This window comes from Mangifera indica, chromosome 9 (assembly GCF_011075055.1).
Source record: "Mangifera indica cultivar Alphonso chromosome 9, CATAS_Mindica_2.1, whole genome shotgun sequence".
NCBI classification, from domain to species: domain Eukaryota; kingdom Viridiplantae; phylum Streptophyta; class Magnoliopsida; order Sapindales; family Anacardiaceae; genus Mangifera; species Mangifera indica.
Genome location: NC_058145.1, coordinates 13,532,055 through 13,550,703, shown reverse-complemented (window position 1 = coordinate 13,550,703; position 18,649 = coordinate 13,532,055). Strand labels below are relative to the sequence as shown.

The 18,649-nt window shown below is 32.5% G+C and overlaps 3 protein-coding genes across 3 annotated transcripts; 2 read left to right on the top strand and 1 right to left on the bottom strand.

Moving 5' to 3' along the window:
• The first annotated feature begins 2,383 nt into the window (after nt 1-2,383).
• On the top strand, nt 2,384-6,007 carry LOC123226053 (probable pyridoxal 5'-phosphate synthase subunit PDX2). The gene is made up of 7 exons (XM_044650517.1): nt 2,384-2,572; nt 2,652-2,779; nt 3,367-3,454; nt 3,626-3,699; nt 4,620-4,811; nt 5,486-5,583; nt 5,654-6,007. The coding sequence occupies exons 1-7, from the start codon at nt 2,521-2,523 to the stop codon at nt 5,778-5,780; spliced, it is 759 nt and encodes a 252-aa protein (XP_044506452.1). The 5' UTR covers nt 2,384-2,520; the 3' UTR covers nt 5,781-6,007.
• A 1,877-nt stretch (nt 6,008-7,884) lies between these two features.
• On the bottom strand, nt 7,885-11,675 carry LOC123226052 (beta-galactosidase 8-like). Its single transcript, XM_044650516.1, has 17 exons — nt 11,501-11,675; nt 11,302-11,397; nt 11,105-11,217; nt 10,932-10,998; nt 10,747-10,839; nt 10,488-10,631; nt 10,226-10,314; nt 10,032-10,137; nt 9,828-9,915; nt 9,565-9,683; nt 9,299-9,460; nt 9,037-9,212; nt 8,812-8,921; nt 8,589-8,698; nt 8,326-8,439; nt 8,114-8,215; nt 7,885-7,975 (listed from the first exon to the last, which is right to left on the bottom strand). Exons 1-17 carry the CDS (start codon nt 11,672-11,674, stop codon nt 7,973-7,975), a joined length of 1,866 nt encoding a protein of 621 aa, XP_044506451.1. The 5' UTR covers nt 11,675; the 3' UTR covers nt 7,885-7,972.
• A 3,715-nt stretch (nt 11,676-15,390) lies between these two features.
• On the top strand, nt 15,391-16,468 carry LOC123226417 (dehydrodolichyl diphosphate synthase 6). The gene has a single exon (XM_044650933.1). It carries the CDS (start codon nt 15,428-15,430, stop codon nt 16,280-16,282), a length of 855 nt encoding a protein of 284 aa, XP_044506868.1. The 5' UTR covers nt 15,391-15,427; the 3' UTR covers nt 16,283-16,468.
• Nucleotides 16,469-18,649: the final 2,181 nt, after the last annotated feature.

The window sequence follows — 18,649 nt, the reverse complement described above, 5'->3', positions numbered from 1 at the left end:
TAACGTTGGATGTTGCTTTGACTAGATTGGATAATTTTTAATATGATTCGTTAACTCGATATAACACAATAAGAAAAATATTGAATTAAGATTGAGTTTTTTATACAAAATTTATTTTGAGTCAATCTGACACAATTTGAAATTAAATTGAATAGTATTAAAGTTTACATGAAAATACCTCAATATAACTTGAATTGATTCGAATATTTATGAGAAATGTTACTTAATAGAATTTATTAAAGATAAAATATTAAAAGATAATATCATTAGTTATTGAAATCTTTATACATTGTATATAATTTTATTTTTATATAATTATTTATTTTTATTTAAATATTTTATTTTATTATTAAATAGTAAGAATTTAATTTAGTTACTTAGATTATTAACCCTTTTTAAAGCTCTTACTTAAATTATAATTATATATTATATCTTTATAACAATAATTTAAAATTTTTACAAATTGTATATAATTGTATCTTTGTATAAGTTGTAATTACTTATATTATTATTATTTTTTTAAATATTTTATTTTATTATTAAATAATAAAAAATTGATTTGGTTATTCAGATTATTGATGTGTTTTAAAAATCTTAGTATGTAAATTTGTATACTATTTTTCAATAAAATAAAATATTGTATTTTGTGTTTTATTAATATTATATTAGAGTAATTTGATAAAAAAATTAAAAACAGAGTGAAAACAATAGATAATTTTGGGTTAATTTGAGTCAAATCAGATCAATTTGAATATTAAAGGGTTAAGTTAAGATTAAAAAATTTTGATACAATTATTATTTTGATTATGTTAGAGTTAAAGATATCTCATACGAAACTCAAATTGATATGATATGAATACGATTCAATAACACGAATTATCAAGTTTACTTAACACATAAATTTGGGAAAAAAATGATCTTTTATATTAAGGAATTAATGTATTATTTAGTTCAATTTTTAAATTTTAAAATCAATAATTAGCCACATTTTTTTTTAAGGTCAAAAGGCTTAATCTCATTCAAGGTTTGTTGCAATTTTAAACTGGTATTTACTAAATATTAAAAATTTAAATTCTCACCTGTGAACTGTTACAACTAATAAAATTTTTTAATTCTAAAAGTAAAATAATAAAATATTATTTATTTTTTTAATTTATAAAATTAATAATTCTTTTCAGAATTAAACTTTATAATGTTATATTTTATTCTCTAAGATTTTTTTCTTTTTTTTCTCTTTTTCAATGTTATCTCCAGACAAAGTTGCGGTCTTCATCTTTGGAAATTTATGTGACAAAAAACTAATATTCAAATATTTAAAATTTGTAAAAGCAAACTTATAATTATATATTACATTATTGTTTTGGTAATTATAAAAATATTATTTATCAATATTCAAACTTTGATGTTTAAAATTTGATCTTATATAATATTTCGATATTTACCCTTTCTCATTTAAATTCTGGTTTCCTCCCACTCTAATGACACAATAAGTTAATTGTTTAAATTAATTTTGATTAATTAGGAGATTTATGATAGAAATTAAAAATAAAATCTATTTATTAGTATCAGTTGTTATTAATAATAGGCCAAAAGACTTCCCACTCAAGGTATATTAAAATTCAAAAATTTCATCTTTTAATTTTCAAAAAACCTAAACACCCAACAATAAATCAAATTTTATTAAAAATTTTGGATATGGTTAGATATAAATTTTTTACTTAACAAAAAAATTTAAAAAAACTAAATTTTTATCACATTTCTCCCCTCCATTTTAAAATCTCACTTTTCTCCCTCTCTCTAAATTTTTTCTTCAAAGCTTAAAAAATGACAATTTCTCTTTAGAGTTTTCTCTCCTTTTCTCTAACGATTGATTTCTTTCTTATTGTCAACCAACCTTCCCTCATTCTTCTCTGTTGGCACTCCTCCTTCTTTTCTCCTTCTTCTTCATAGAAGGAGACCGTCGTTTTTTTCGAAGACGAAGATGAGAAGAAGATGGTCTTTGTCTCTAACAAACAAGGAGGAGCATCGATGGAGAAGAAGGTGAGAAGGTAAGCCAACAGTCGAGAAAAAATTGGTCTTCAGACAAAAGGAAAGAAAACTCTAGAGAGAAAATTGTCATTTTTCAAATTTTGGATGAAATAAATATTAGATTTTTAATTTAAGAAAAAAAATATAATAAAATTTTAATTTTTTAATATTTTAAATTAAATAATAATTTTATCCTTTTAATTTTAACTTCAAATTTTAATAAAATTTGAATAATAAGTAGATTTTTCGATTTTTAAATTTTAAAAACGAGATTTTAGAATTTTACTGCAGCTTATACGGGAATAAGTCCTTTGGCCTTATTAATGTAAATATCATGTAAAAGAGGTCACGGGCGATAGGAAACCAAGGGCCCGAAGCCGCCCTAAGCCGAGTGTTTTACCGCCTTACGATTCTTTTTTCCCCGGGTTTCCTACTTCTATAATTTGATTGGTGCGAACAGCATAGCATACCCGCACAGCACGCCCGTCAGCCATGGTAGTTGGCGTTCTCGCTTTACAGGGCTCTTTTAACGAACACATTGCAGGTACTCTCTTTTTCTTTCTTTCATCTCAATCGTTACGTTTTTATGTGGATATAATATTGTTGAGTGATTTTATATGCAGCTCTTAGGAAGCTAGGAGTGAAGGGGGTGGAAATTAGGAAGCCGGAGCAGCTTCAGAATGTGAGCTCTCTTATCATTCCCGGTGGTGAAAGCACCACCATGGCCAAGCTCGCCGAGTACCATAACCTGGTTATTTTCTCCTTTCATTCTTTTTTCTTTTATGTATTAAGTTTTTTTTTTTTAGTAGTATGTTTTGTGCTTATTGTTGATAGATTATGTAACTTGATGAAAATGGGTTCTCTTTTTCTCATTTGAGTTCTGGAAAACCCCTGTATTTAGATAACTAATCCTTCTATTTTGTTTCTAATATTACTGAATTAATACAAATGAATTTTGTCTGAAGTAATAGTCTTGAATTGAATGTTACATAAATTATTATGATTTTTGTTGTCGTCTTGTGATTTACGTGTGATTATTTGAGTTTTTTCAACAATTGGATTGTAAGGTACATGTATTGGTTAGCATAGGGAACTAATGGTTTCACCTTATAATTTGTTGTCTTTACAGAAACATATATGTTAAGTTGTTTTGAAATATGATGAATGGCTCATATCAGCACAGAGTGTCATATTAAGCATGCTTAACAGAAAGATATTGCCACTTATTTAAAACAGAAGGCTTGGAACTAGGAAATGTGTCTTTTTTTCCTTTTTGCTATCTCATATCAGAAGACACACTTGGCTTGTTACATCTGTTCTTCTTTTCATTTATAGCAGTTTCCTGCCTTGCGTGAGTTTGTTAAAATGGGAAAGCCTGTGTGGGGGACCTGCGCAGGTCTTATCTTCTTGGCAAACAAAGCTGTTGGTGAGTTTTTCTTTCTGAGATTCTTTCTTTCTTCTTAAGCTTAAAAATGTGGATTAATTAGGGCTGTTTTGCGTGACTCTAGCATTTTTTTCCTGCTTCTAATTGTACATTTAATTTAATAGTAGATCCTGAAACTGTCTTGAATTGAAATGACTAGCATGATTCTTCCAGGGCAGAAAATAGGAGGACAAGATCTAATTGGTGGGCTTGATTGCACTGTTCATAGAAATTTCTTTGGTAGTCAGGTACCTTTTTTTTTTTTTCCACTTCTTTGCTCTATTGGTTATAATTTATTCAGGGAGGAAGTATATTTTGCACTCTTGATTAAGATGTTTAAACATGCACCTAAATGTTGGAAACAACTCTAGAAATTATATGTTGCATTTGTTCAGTACATTTATTGTTTTCAAAATGGCTAAAAATTAAAAAGTATCTTGGTATGGTGAATATAGAAATTTTGGTGTTCAGGATATATATAATCACAGTGCAAATTTCCATGAAGACAAACTCTTGTGTTCCTTATGCAATTCAAGCTGCAAATTTGTTATCTAGTTTGGAGTGTTTGGCAAAATGGGGATTGCAAATGGATGATATGGTAGAATATTGTTATTTCAGTTTATAAATATATATTAATAATAATTTTATTTTCTTGCTTGGATCCGTTCATGTTGATGAGTTGTCTCATTTAATCTCATAATTCAATGAACAATAAAATGTGCCTTCAATAATACAGTACAAACAACTAAAATCTTTTAGAACTTGTTGAAATCAATATTTGAATTTCATCAACTGCTTATTCTGCATTCTGAATGTGGTAGTATGGAATTAGAGTGTTTATTAATCAAATGTACCAATCCTTGTTTTTCTAGACGATGATTACCTTTAAATACGTCAAATTCTAATTGTAAGGCCACTTATTGTACTGCCAAACGGTCTTAGTAAATTTTAGTTAAAATGTGCCTAAATGATTTCTCTATGTATGTGCATGTACAAAGTGATTTGCAAAGTGTTTTAACATGTACACTTATGTTTTCTTTCTATGTATTTCCACATTTTGTTGTCATACCCAGAAGCACTTAATTTTGCTTGTCAAGACCAAATAATAACCTATATCACTGACATGGGTACTAATACTATTTGTTTTGTTTATAAAATGTTTGTTCAGATTCAAAGCTTTGAGGCTGAGCTTTTAGTGCCAGAGCTTGCTTCTAAGGAAGGTGGTCCTGAGACATTTCGTGGAATTTTCATTCGTGCTCCTGCAGTCCTTGAAGTGGGACCAGAAGTTGAAGTTCTGGTTGATTATTCTGTACCGTCTAACAAGGTGTTATATTCAAGTTCTACCGTTGAAATTCAAGAGGTTCGCTATGTGCTCTTTTTTCATTATGTTTTATAGTTTGGCAACAATTTAGAGTGACTTACACTACTTATAAATTTACGATGACTTATTGAAAGTTGTCTTCTCATTGAATTGTATATGTTCTGCTGACTGTTTTTTGAATTATCTTGATGATTGTGCTTGCATGTTCCTCTCTGTAATTACAGGTCCCAACATTCAGTTATTTAAAAAATAATATTAATGAAGTAGGATGTGTTATACAAACTTGTTTTATGTTTACAATGACATTTATGTTAGTTGATACTCTTATATAGGGCAGGTGTTTTTCTTGTCTCTTAGTGAGCTTATATGCCACTTCTACTAATATCCTAACCCCTTGAAGTAAAAGATCCATGATGCACGATGTAATGCTTGGATAATTGTGTAATCCATTAATGCGCCATGTTGTTAGAAATTAAAAAATTGTTGCTGTTGTGTGATCTCTTTTTGCTTGCATAATTTATTTCTATTCAGCTTCTTCTATGCCGCTTCTACTAATATCCTAACCCCTTGAAGTAAAAGATCCTTGATGCGCTATGTAATGCTTGGATTTTTATGGAATCCATTATTATGCTGTTAGAAAATTAAAATTTTTACTGTTGTTTGATCTCTTTTTGCTGGCATTCTTTAATTTTAATTTAAATTGGATATTTCAGGAGAATGTTATGCCCGACACGAAAGTGATTGTTGCTGTAAAACAAGGGAATTTGCTAGCGACTGCTTTCCATCCTGAATTGACTGCAGATACTCGATGGTATAAATTATTTGCAGTGATCTTTTATACTCATGATCTCATTTGAGTTCTAAAAAAGTTTCTTGTGCAGGCATAGTTACTTCTTGAAGATGGGGAGTGAGCTTGGAGAAGCGTCTTCTAGTAACATTGTTGCAGTTGGAGGAGAGGGTCAGAGTTCCAACCTTCAATCAAAAGCTGATCTTCCTATAATTCTATAGTGGCTGTGAGATAACTATAGACTTTCTTTTTCACATATTTTGAAACCCTTTTCTTTATGGTTAGCCTTTTTACATATGTGATCTCAAAATCTTTTAAATAGTAGTCCCCATGTGCAAAGGCCAAAGATTCTTCTTATGCCATTATTGAAGTTGGATATCTTATATGGTGTATATATTGTTTAAAGTTATCTTCTAAAAAAGATAAAGCAACTTTCTGGTTGTGTCTATATGTTTTACATATCTCAAGTGCGTAAACTAGTTTAATAAAATCCTTTTATGGATAATGGGATTCTATATTATATTTTCCCGTTTCAGTGAAAAAAAATTCTATCTGCATGAAGTGTTAAATGTGCATGTCTTTGAATTCTATCAAGGGAACTAGTGTGACAGGCAGCCCAAACTTTGTTCTTTTAGTTTGTGATTTATTTGCAGTATTCAGGAGTGATGTTGCCACTAACAAGATTTCCTTTGTAAACAATGAGAAAAAGAAGATGGAATCTCTACTTTATGTATGAGTAAATTTACCATCCGGTGGTCAAGCTTTGGACCTTGATTGGTGTCATTGGTATTGTAATACCAGGTTTTTTGGATTCAGTCTTACAGTTCTAATAGGTTGGTTCAACAATGGTATGTTTCAACCTTGTCATATTGCAGTGAATAAATTCTTGTATGACTGATTTGATGTCGGGAAGAGAGTTAGAATTTCGTAGTTAAATTTCCTGTCTGCATCTTATTAGAGTAAGAAGAATCACACAATAGGAAACACGTGTTAATTCTATGTTGTGGTTGTAGAAATAGAGCGGAGATACTAAAAAAACACAGAAAAAAGTTAGCCATTATTTTATGTCAGTTCCCGGTTTGAGTTATTATACAGTAAATACAAGAGAAATTATATTTAATGGAGTAATACTATCTATATCTATTTTGAGTATACAAATAGATATATACTTATGTGTCTCCATATGATTGAGTGTTACTTTATCATATGATGATTCATATTAAGTGTATACTTATTTGTGTATTTAAAGTAAGTAAGCACATAGTTTTATTGTATTTAATGACAATATTTAAAGATAAGAATTGGGTTTTTACCGTTTTATCTAATCATTCTTTCGTTGTTCACAAATATTTGTTACAAAAATTTTGCCCTCGCATATTTTTATATCCATCGTTTGGATCTTAAGTTCTAAGGAAGGGTTGTTGGAGAGTTGGGTATTGTTGATTAAGTATGTGGGTCAAAACCCTTGGATTTAAGTGTAGCACTCACTTAGTAGATAATAGGAGTTGTCATTATATTTTGGACCAATAAAGCTACAACTAGCGGTATTATTTCCGAGCCCTTTCTTTTTTCTGGTAAGGTACATGTAACAAATTGCTGTCATTCTAAAATCTTATTCACTTAAATGGCTGGGGGCAACACTGCTTCATGTACAAGAAGCCTCTACTGCTAAACTTTTTATTACTCCATGACATGGGTCACCAAATGTATTGATTGATACTCCAATGCTACAATTCTTGGCTCCAACGCAAGCCTGTTGAAGGGAAACCTTGTTACTACATAACAGATATAAGTTAAATATGACATGACACATTTGTATTTTGAGTGATATCATACCTCCTGTACAATGGAAAGAGCCCTTTCAGTACTGCAGTTTCCATGGCTGAAACTCCCACAAGTACCTTGAGGAGTTCCAAAGCTAGCAAATTTGATTGAAGAAATGACCTGATCGGGCAATGGACATTCAAGTGATAGTACAGGCCCCGATATCCTTGCAGTTTTTGAATCTGAATTCCACATATCTGAGGGTGGAGGATGAGACTCTGTCACATGGGAGCATAAACTTCCGATCTGTTTTGTGGCAAAAGTTATTTGTGTTGGAACCCCGCCAATCTCCTCAAACAATACAAGAATGTTGTCACTTGATTTTAACCAGGAACGGGGTAAGTGGTAGCTGCGAGTAAGTGATGTGAGAACAAAGATTTACTGATCATTTGGAAACTATTTCCATGGGGAAGCACTTACAGTTCCTGAGATGGCTTTCCACAGTTCTTGAGGCATTTGCTTGAGCTGTAACCTCCTCTGTAATTACACGAGTCAGTGCAACCTTCATTCGGGGCGACATATGTTGGCCAGTAACGCCCAATGCTTTGTCCATTTACCCATGCCGCACCCTTCCCCATCCCGGTGAAGTCTACTGCAAGAGGGTCATTTCCAGCAGGAGCATTAAACGTTGTCTATATCAACAACAAGAAGTATTGCTTTTTGTTAGTCTCTGAGAAATTATGGAGAGCCATCCTAATCATAACTATCAATTGTTTTACTGGAAACATACCTTGTACCATATCAAGGGCTGATTCTTGGGCAAGGTAGAATTTGAAACCCACTGTGGAGAATTTCCACTAGGCAGATTTAATGCTTCTCCTTGTAGTCCAGTCTGCACTCATAATGACATACACAGAGATATTTGAATATATCTTATTCATGTTCTTCAGGACACTAATGTGCTCTTTATCTAGAGTGGGCCTTTTTGGGAGACAGACAGACCTGATATGTCCACTGCTTCGACGAAAGATCAATAGTAGTTCCATTTTTCAAACCTTTTATCTGCACAGGACCAGTGATCCCTGCCCCTGTTTTGTCGTAGAAAGCTCCATAGTTCTGGTATAGATTCAAAAACAGACCGCATCAGATTAGAATCACATATGGGATTGTATCAAATACTGCAATTTATCATCTAAAAGATAATACTTCCAGTCACTGTCAAACTTATCAAATGCTCATATAAATCTTGGTCATGAGGGCGAAACCTGAAGTCCAACAGTAAAACTGAGGAGATCTATTGTGTTCCTCCCAGGTACAAGTTCAACAGGCATCTCCACTGACACCTTAGCATTGCCACTGCTGCCTATTCCACTCCCTGCAAAGGCTCCAATTAGGATTAATCATAATTTGAAAAGGAAAAAAATCACATTACCGAAGAACGTTGGCAACCAAAGAATTCTCATTACATTATTTAAGAATTCTTATTACCTGCCAACTTCCCATTTACGAAAGCACGAAGGCCATGACCGAGTGATTCCACATGAAGAACAGTTTTAGATCCATCTCGAAAGAAAGTCTCATTGGCTTCGAAGACAGCGCTGCCAGTTCCAAGAAGAATGTCCTCAAATACTTGGCACATCAAAATAATTGGTTGGAGAGGCAAAAGGTAAGCCTTCACAAAGAATAAGTGGATTAATAGACCGGTGTACAGACCTTAATGAGTACCATAAGTAGTCACTTTTGTCAGCTGTGGTGTTTATTTGTTCTAATAATCCGGCGACTGTAAACGCATCCTTTGATATGCCTACAGGTTCATTTATATAATTCCACTCTGACAAAGCTTTCAGAGATTGACGCGTGAAGCTTGGAACCAGAGTCACAGAATTTATCTGTCGTTTCACCCCCAAAAGGAAAATTGTGTAAACTTAACGAAAGACTAACAAATCCGTGAGCACCGGCTAGAAAAGAGGCAAACCTTTGCAGTATTCAGAACTACATTCTTGCAGTCTGGTAGAATGCTCACAGACCATGCAGGCAACAGATAAGAATTGCCATTGAAATTTACAGTTATGTCTGATGTCGTATCTATGTTTGCAAGAAAGGCAGCACACGCTGATCCTGAATTATATACAGCTGCCTGAGGAAATACAAATAAATGTATCAAAGGAAAGTCAATTTTTTGCATCGCAATCCATCAAGTAAAGCTGTTGGACCTCTATCAAAGTGCTTAGTAGTTAGTACCTCCAAATTTTGACCTAGGGATGTAATGTTTGGATCAGTGGCCACCATTGCTGGTTCACATAGCTTGATGGCCTTATGCAGGTCTTTCAGGTGGCCCCATTTGGGTTGTCTAAGTTGCCCTGTGACAAAATTAGCAAGTGCCCTTTTAGCATCACAATGACTGCAAACATTCGACCGGGTGATGCATTTAAATGAATTAGCAGCAGTTTATGACACCAAGACGTGGATATCCACCAATAACAGTAGAAAAATGCAACGCATACCATATTCATCAAGGGGAGCGTCATAATCATAACTTGTTGCAATAAAGGGACCACCAGATGTCCTACCAAAATTAGTTCCGCCATGGTACTGGAAGTTTGCAACCAAAACAAATTTGATAAGTTGATAATCCTCTTTATGAGTCTGTGCTTTAGTCCAATAGTGCAATCATAGCCATAACTAAAATTGCTAATATCATTGCTAACCATGTAGTAATTTTGGAAAGTTCCACCTCGCTGAAAGAAACGCGCCACTGCAAATGCAATGTCTTCCACAGGTCTGTAAGGTACAGCACCGCCAAAGGAAAGAAACCTGGTTTTACCCATTGTAGAGAAACTAATTAGTGAATAATTTCATATAAACCAAAATCACAAGGATCAACGGGGTCTATACGCCTTACCAACCGGTCCAATCCTCTGTCCACATTTTGGGTTTCTTGTCAGAATTTGGGGTGAATTGGTCACAGTAGAACCCATTGCAAGTGTTTATCTGCAAGTGAAAAGTTAAGGTGTCAAGATTACATGAAACATGAAGGAACTCTCCTGACTAGCCACTAAAAGATATACTCAATGAAGTTCATGCAGCGCGACTATGAGAACCCTATTCTGGTAAAGTACCATGAAAGGCAATTGATGAGATAAATAAACCAGAAAATAACTCACCATTGGATCAGGAGCATCTGACTGCTGGCACATGACCCAGGGTACTCCTGTATTCTGAGATACAGCCATACTTGCTGCCCATTCGATATAGGACTTTGCAGCAGGCCCATAGGCCGCGTCAATGTTTCCATACTCATTTTCAATCTGGCACAACAAAAATGGGAAAAAAGCAATCATATGTGAAAATGCATCTATTGATTAGAGGGCACATCTAAAACCAAACACCATTAATAGTAAAACTATTAAGAACCAAAAAGACCTGTGATAAAATGATGGGTCCTCCTTGTGAGGCATAAAGGTTCTCCTGTTTCATCAGATCCACAATTTTGGTGGTAAATCGCTGCATTTCAGCCTGAAACAGAGAACCAAGAAATTCCATAAGAGATAAAATCAGTAAACACCAATAATCAACAAACTGAATGTACAAACTAGGCAAGTGAAAACCTTGAATGGTTCGTTATCAGTTCGAAGCTCAATTCCTGGTATAAAATGCAACCAAAGAGGAAATCCTCTGTACAGAAATTCAAAGAAAATGGTAAAAAATTTTTCTTTACACGTTTAATTTAAACTATATATGAAATATCACTATCAAATAAAGAAAAGAAAAAAATTCTCACCCATAGTTCCATTCAGCACAGACATATGGACCTATGCGCAGATGAACATAAAGACCAGCTTCTGCTACCAACTTCACGAACTTAACTAAATCATATCTTCCTTCGAAATTATACTGTAAATTTTCATTGTTAAACATCTCTCCTACGTTTTCTTACCAATCAGACACACACACTGAAACTAAAATGAGAAAAAGAACCTGGTATTGAACTGGTTCATGTAAGTCCCAAAAAACATATGTCTCGATGACGTCCAATCCTCCATCCTTTGATTTCTGTATAAGGTCCGGCCACATCTACACACAGCCAAACAAAATAAGCACTATACGTACAGAGTGTGTGTATATATATATAAACATCAGCAAATAGAAGAGTGTTTGTTTCTGTGTTTGATTTGACCTCAGGAGTGCTGCGAGGGTAATGAATGGAGCCGGAGATGAGGACCCTACGCTTGCCATCAATCACCACCGCTCGATGATCGTACGTTACATCAACACCAAACGACATCGTTGCAATGACTCCCAACAACCAGCACAAGACCACTAGAATCTCTTTACCTCTCATATTAAGCATGGTATTACTATTTTCTACGTATTACTATTTCTCTAAAAAGGCTTTCTTATAACAGTGGTTAATGACTTTGAAATGCTTCCTTTCTCCAAATAATTGCTTTCACTTTTTGTTTTGCTTTTCAGAGAGCCGTCCTTGTTGCTTGGCAGCTCTGCGAAATGAAAACTAGTTAACCCTTTTAAGGATGAACAACTCAAAGCTATGCCCTTTCACTATAATTGAATTTCATGAGCTCGTTCACATTGATAAATTACTGTTTTTTAGGTTCATCCATTTCTGGAAAATGATGTGTTCTCCATTCTTACCGGTTAGTGGAGCAGACAGTGTCAGTAAAGTGGAGAAGAAATCAATGTTTGCTTCTACACGTTTGATAATTCTACATCCCGCAGTTATCCTGACTCACTGGAATATCTCTGCAAATCCTAACTGGCGCTCAAAATGCTCCTTAGCTTCCTGCCTGGCCGTTTATGATAATCAAAATGAAAAACAATATGCATTTTTTTGAAGATTAATTCACAGTTATAGAAAGATATCTCAGGCAGAATATCCTATCATTATAACAGTATATTTCATTATAATCTCCTAGCTATTTCCTTCCCTAATAGTAGGTGCCAAAATATTGGTGCATTATTTGGTAGTGCAAATCATACTTACCAGTATTCTATAATATGATAGGATAAGTGAAAAATAATATATATCATAAAATATATCGAATTAATAAGATATAATATATGTATTTTATGATACGATACAAATTATCGATACGGATTAATATACTTTAAAAAAATGATGATATAGTAAATATATATATATATATATACATATATATGAGAAATCTTAAAATTTTATGGGTATTGATAATATTTTTTAAAATGATAACGTGTTAATTAGATTTTTTTTTGTTATTTTATTAATATTTTAATATTTTATTTTCTACAAATTATATCATATAATACGATATTTGATATATAATATAAAAAATTAAACTTTTAATATATAATATGATACATTATTTGATTATTATAACGTTGGAAGTCCACCAAACTATAGACACCGGGACAAATTATTGGTCATTGTTGGTATCCCTGTTAATTTATTGACATACGTGCCTGGAGGAGTTTATTTATAATTAAGGATTGGTTTATAGGTTAATTAAATTGTTGGATTTAATCATAATGTCATCGATTTCACGACAAGGGTCATCTTCAAAATGGCTTACGGCATTGGGGTTAGTCTCTGATTAGTGCTGCGTCCTTGTCAATGTCAATTCAGTCTCTTAAATAACTTAGTTTCTTGGCTGTTAATGGGTTGTTGCTACTCCATAGTCTAAGGCTCGTATGAATCATTCACTTGTATTATGTTCATCATTAAACAGGGATATATAAAACATGACTTCATTGAAACTAAAATTTTATAAGAATTCCATATTTAACAGAAATAAACCATAGCTACAAATAAATGCTAAGATGTACAATTACATTTGGATAGAATCTTTTTAAGAAATGCCACATCAATCCATGTCATCCGATTGTTCTTTTGCAAATGTCACGTCATTCCTATCTCTCTCATTTGTAAATGTTTTTAATAAACCATGAATAATTGGGATCACATTTCTTAATTTGTGTTTGGCCAAAATGATTTATTTGAGTTTTAAAAAAATAATGCGTAAGAGTTTAGAAAAAGAGTAAACTTTGGTGGGAATAAGTTCTTTGGCCTTTGTGTTTTTATAATGTTTTGTGCATATATATTGTATTATAAGATAGTACTTTTAAAATAAAAATCTCATCTTTATGATATAATAATATATTAATTATAATGTAATGATATCATATGTATTATAATAATAATAATAATAATAATAATTATGAAATAGTTCTTATAATTATCTTTTAACATGATATTAGCTTGATTTATTAGATATAAATCATATCTTATATTTGATTTTTCCTTTATTTCTATATATTAAATATTAATCATATCCATAGGACTCCTCGAAGAGGGAGTATTGGGATGTCACACGGGCATGTTGAAAAGTTAGCCTTGTGACAACTATGGCATTTGGATACATATTGAGTGAATTATATTTCCCTATCCAAGTTTGGTCTAAAACATTTTTTCCTAACAAAAGAACTTAATTTTGTTAATAAAAAAAAATCTATAATAAAAAGGGAATATCATCATTTTTATTTCTTAAAATTTAAAAAAGATTTTAAAAAAATTATTTTCCCCTGCTCATTTCTCTTGCAGTACTTTTATGACCTACGTTGGCTTTGGAACAAAAAAAAAAAAAAAAAACCCACTAGTGGCTTATATTTTCTTGCCAACCAAACATATCCCAGAAAATAAGAAGATGATTTAACACCAAACAATCAGTCCTATTAAATTATTAAGAGAAAAAATTATTTCTAAGTCCAATATAATTAAACTAATTCAAAGCTTGAATCTAAGCAGAAAAAACACTAACAAAAAAACATACCTAGAAACTAAAATTAGTGAATCAAAATGAAAATCAAAATCAAACTTCAAAATTGAATAGGATTTGTTGGTGGTGGAGTTATAGTCAAGAACAAGTATTTTCTTTTATTCCAGTGAGGCAAAAAGATTGGCTTCCTCGAAGCCGTGCTTTACATTAAATCACCTCTTTTAAAACAATTCAATGATTTCTTCACATAACAATTGGCTTCGTCGAACAAGATTTTTCATTTCTTAATCACTCCTTAGGCTTTGGAAATCACTGACTTCAATTGTTCAACATGTAACTCACACCTTTGATTTGAAAGTTATTGCTTACCGATTCAATAGCTTTTAGATCCAATGGCTCCCTTTAGGTGTTCTGCGATAACTAAGAAATAAGAAAAGAGAAAATAATTAAAAAAAGGGATGATAGACAAAAAAAATAAAATCCTATAAAGTAGTTAGGATGAAAATATTATATATTTATATTATTAGAAGTGTAATTGTTATTAATTTTATTAGATATTATACAAAATAAAAAAAATATTATTTGATTGTTAAAATTAACATCGTACTTTCACAAATGAATAAGAAAATAAATTTTTTATATTTAAAGAATAAAAAATCATCATTTTATCAGAGTTTGGGTGGGAAATAGTCGATAGATATAAAGAAAATATATACTGATATCCTTTATATTGTAATCATATCCTTGTGTCATTTTCTTTTATTTCTATCTCTTTAATAATTCCTGTTCAAATACTTTAACAGGCAACTCTAGTAACCAAATTAAGGGTTATAGCAACTGAAAGTCTTTCTTGACACTCAGGCCATTAATTTTGTTCTAGTAAAAGCATAATTTTGGTGTTGGATTTCTTGATGAAAAAGAATATTAGCTTTGCAATCAACATGACTGAGAATGACTGAATGGTAAGGATTTGAGGACTTGGTTGTTAATGATGCTGAGAAACATTTAGTTGGATGATGATGTTGTAGCTTGTAAGGGATCATCCAACATTAGTTGGAAGCATTGAGTGAAAACATAAAATGAAAAACCAAGCATGAAAGAATCCCCCACGGCAATTACTTCTGATGGTTGGGCAAAAATCTCACTAAATTAGCATGAAATTAGTTGCAAGTATGATTTGGATTGTAAGTTGAAGTTATTTCTGTTCGTATCTCCCCTTAATTCTGTTCACTCTCTTTGCATGGCCGGCAACATATCTAGTCCTCTTATACGAACTCGACAGAAGAAAAAAAAAAGAAAACCACCATTATTCACTGTCTTCTCACCTAGAATTAATGGAGACACAAACTGGTGCCGATAGAAATCAGCTGTTCAAGAGATTCAGTATTTTTCTGAGAAAATGCATGTTTAAAGTGCTCTCTGTGGGTGCCATTCCCGATCACATTGCATTTATCTTGGATGGCAACCGAAGATATGCCAAGAAGCACAATCTGATAGAGCTAGGGGAAGGCTACCAGGCTGGCTTTTTGGCTCTCTTATCTATGCTCAAATATTGCTCTGAATTGGGAGTGAAATACGTCACAATTTTCGCTTTCAGCATTGACAATTATAAGAGAAAGCCCAGTGAGGTTCAGTATATCATGGATCTAATGCTGGAAAAGATTGAGATGTTGCTTCTGGAAGAAAGTATTGTTCACCAATACAATATCAGAGTTCATTTTATAGGTAACATGGGGCTCCTGAATGAGGCCATCAGGGTTGCAGCTGAGAAGGTGATGAGAGCTACCGCCAAGAACACCAGGACCATCATTCTAGTTTGTTTGGCCTATACTTCCAGCAACGAGATCACTCATGCTGTTGAAGAATCTTGCCTTGATAAATCGACGGGCCAGGCTGAAGCATTGAAGCTAAGTACTGAAGAGCATGAAAATATACAGGAGATGGCTGTTATTAAACTGGCAGATGTTGAGAAGCATATGTATATGGATGTAGCGCCTGACCCTGACATCCTTATTCGAACTGCCCGTGAGAACCGCCTGAGCAATTTCCTTCTCTGGCAGAGTAGCAACAGCCTTCTGTATTCCCCAGCTGCACTGTGGCCGGAGATTAGTTTGTGGCACTTGGTTTGGGCGGTACTAAACTTCCAACGATGCCACTCTTACTTACAAAAGAAGAAAAAGCAACCTTAGAGCATTTTCGGCCCCTATTACAGTTTATCATATGAACTATTGTACCCAGCATTTAGTTTGTTGAAGGGATAATACAGACAGCTAAAAAGGCCATTGCAGGGGAGCTTTCTAACAATAAAACCATGTTACATGTATCCGATTGAAATTTGAAAACAAGCATTGAAAGACAAGTTAAAAAAAAGAAAATCATGAAGTGTCAAAATCTCCGTTTGTGTGTTTCCTAAGTCCTGTTCTTCCCCAGTCTCGGCTGATTTCCTCTCTCTCAAGGCATCCTCAGCCATTGTTTTCTCAGGAACAAAATCTAGACACAACTGATTTTTTGTAATCAGCATAAATGATAGCAAGGTAATTGAGGGAAATTTTCAAAACATCAACATCTAGAAGACATCCAAGTCCGAGAGAGTATTTTAGAATAACTGAGAGAAAATCATATTTCATTTGTTTGGAAACAACTTGTGCTGAAACAAGAAGGAACATAGCTTGGAATATGAAATGCAATCGGATTAGAATTCAAATTTCTCTTCGACCAAAACCTTAACAGGTAAACTTTTAGACCCTCACAGTGGCACTTTTGATTCTATATGAACAATTTCCAATAAAGCACCTGGAGAATTCTACTACTAATACAGGCTACAATAGTATGTGCACTACAGGAAGAAAATTTTAGGGCAATGGGATCTTATTTGATTCCATGAACACCTCTCAAATAAGGGTTTGATTACAAGAGAAAGTATCCACCTATTTGTGCCTTCTGCTCTTTCTGTATCAGAAACTTTGGGAAAGTTTTGGTTTCATCGAGATAAACTAAATGCTCTTTCTGAGGGTAAGAGCCGCAATTACTTTCACTTTCAACAAATTTCAAGATAACATTACTTTGATATATGGCACTATCATATTTTTTCTCGTGTTTAGACTAAATTTTATTTGTTCCATGAAAATTTTAAATTTTCCTTTTGATGGGACAAAACTTATAATAAATATAAATTTAAGTACTCATAATAATATATTACTATATAGTTAAATGATTTTAAAATAAATATAAACTAATACTTAATTATATAATAATATATCATTATTGATATTCAAATTATTACACATTATAAGTGTTTATAACATTAACGTTTGATTTTTAAGTATATCTTATTTATTTCAATTATTTTAATAAAAATGATGCTATATTGAAATTCAAATAAATCATTAATATTTATCATTGTGCGCGAGTTCTTTATTGAGCATAAGCAATAAAGAAATTTCAAACTTTTAACTAAAAAAATTTGATTTTTTGATAAAAAATTTGAAAAATTTAGTCTCTTTCATAGGAAAAAAAAACAAAGTCCGATCCTTTGATTAGCAAAAAAGATGATACTTTGATACCGTCAAAGTCCAAACATTGTTATATTTATATAAAAAAGGCCATGTCAAGTTTATGAATCAATGAAAATTTACATGCATGGAATTAAGTAATTAACTCAAATACATTTTCAAGCTAAATTGGGTCTCGGGTTTGAACATAAGTTGTTTAAACTTGAGCCCAAAATACGTACTGAACAGAAATGTTGTTCAGACCCGCTTGGTATTCGAATTTTGTCTTTTTGAGTCGAACAGTCGCTTGCCTAGTTCAATTGGCAAGCCTATTTCTAACATAGAAATCGTGGGGGACAACGTAAAATGGGTTTCTAGTTAATTTACATGAGTTCAGTGAACAAGGGCTCTAAATTATCAGTTTCCGACGTGAAGGGCAACCAACTGACATTCATTTTAAGTCATATTTTGATAAATAAATGAAGATGAAGCATCAACCATTTAACTTCCAAGCCAATACGTAGCACCCATAATCTAAGGATCCAGATAAGCCATCAACGTTGACATTGACAGAACATCATTTTCGTGAGAATCTGGATATTGGATAACATTTCCGGTCAGGGTTCATTTCAGAAATTGCCTTTAATCTTTATGAAATGCTGTATAGATAATTTTAATGATAAAAAAAAAAGTTTTATATATAAAAGAATAAAAATTTAAATCTTTTTGATAATATTTTAAAATTAAACTCTTAACTTATTTAGTCTAATAGTTATGAGGTTAGATACTAAATTTATAGTGTGGTTGATTTGATTGTGAGACTAATCACTGAACTTCAAGTTTTATATGCATAAGCTAAAGCTAACATACATATCCGTCTTTGTTCACCCGGAAAACCACGTTATATCACATTTCTCTTCATTGATTTTGATTGCCCTCCATTACTACTTAATAATAGCTACGGTTTTGCTAACTAAAATGCACATTTCACCTAGCTTCATCTTCTTACCACTCCTATAAAAGGGATCTCAAATTGTCCCAAATTCAGCAAACACTTATTGTCCC

Bases quoted from the DNA above. Each gene is read 5' to 3' on its own strand.
- LOC123226053 (XM_044650517.1), top strand. From the start codon at position 2,521: ATGGTAGTTGGCGTTCTCGCTTTACAGGGCTCTTTTAACGAACACATT. The intron at 2,780-3,366 runs GTTATTTTCTCC...CATTTATAGCAG, and splicing joins TCGCCGAGTACCATAACCTG to TTTCCTGCCTTGCGTGAGTT. The intron at 3,700-4,619 runs GTACCTTTTTTT...ATGTTTGTTCAG, and splicing joins GAAATTTCTTTGGTAGTCAG to ATTCAAAGCTTTGAGGCTGA.
- LOC123226052 (XM_044650516.1), bottom strand. From the start codon at position 11,674: ATGCTTAATATGAGAGGTAAAGAGATTCTAGTGGTCTTGTGCTGGTTG. The intron at 10,840-10,931 runs GTTTTCACTTGC...TCTCTGTTTCAG, and splicing joins CTGATAACGAACCATTCAAG to GCTGAAATGCAGCGATTTAC. The intron at 9,461-9,564 runs GTACTAACTACT...GTATTTCCTCAG, and splicing joins CCCTAGGTCAAAATTTGGAG to GCAGCTGTATATAATTCAGG.
- LOC123226417 (XM_044650933.1), top strand. From the start codon at position 15,428: ATGGAGACACAAACTGGTGCCGATAGAAATCAGCTGTTCAAGAGATTC.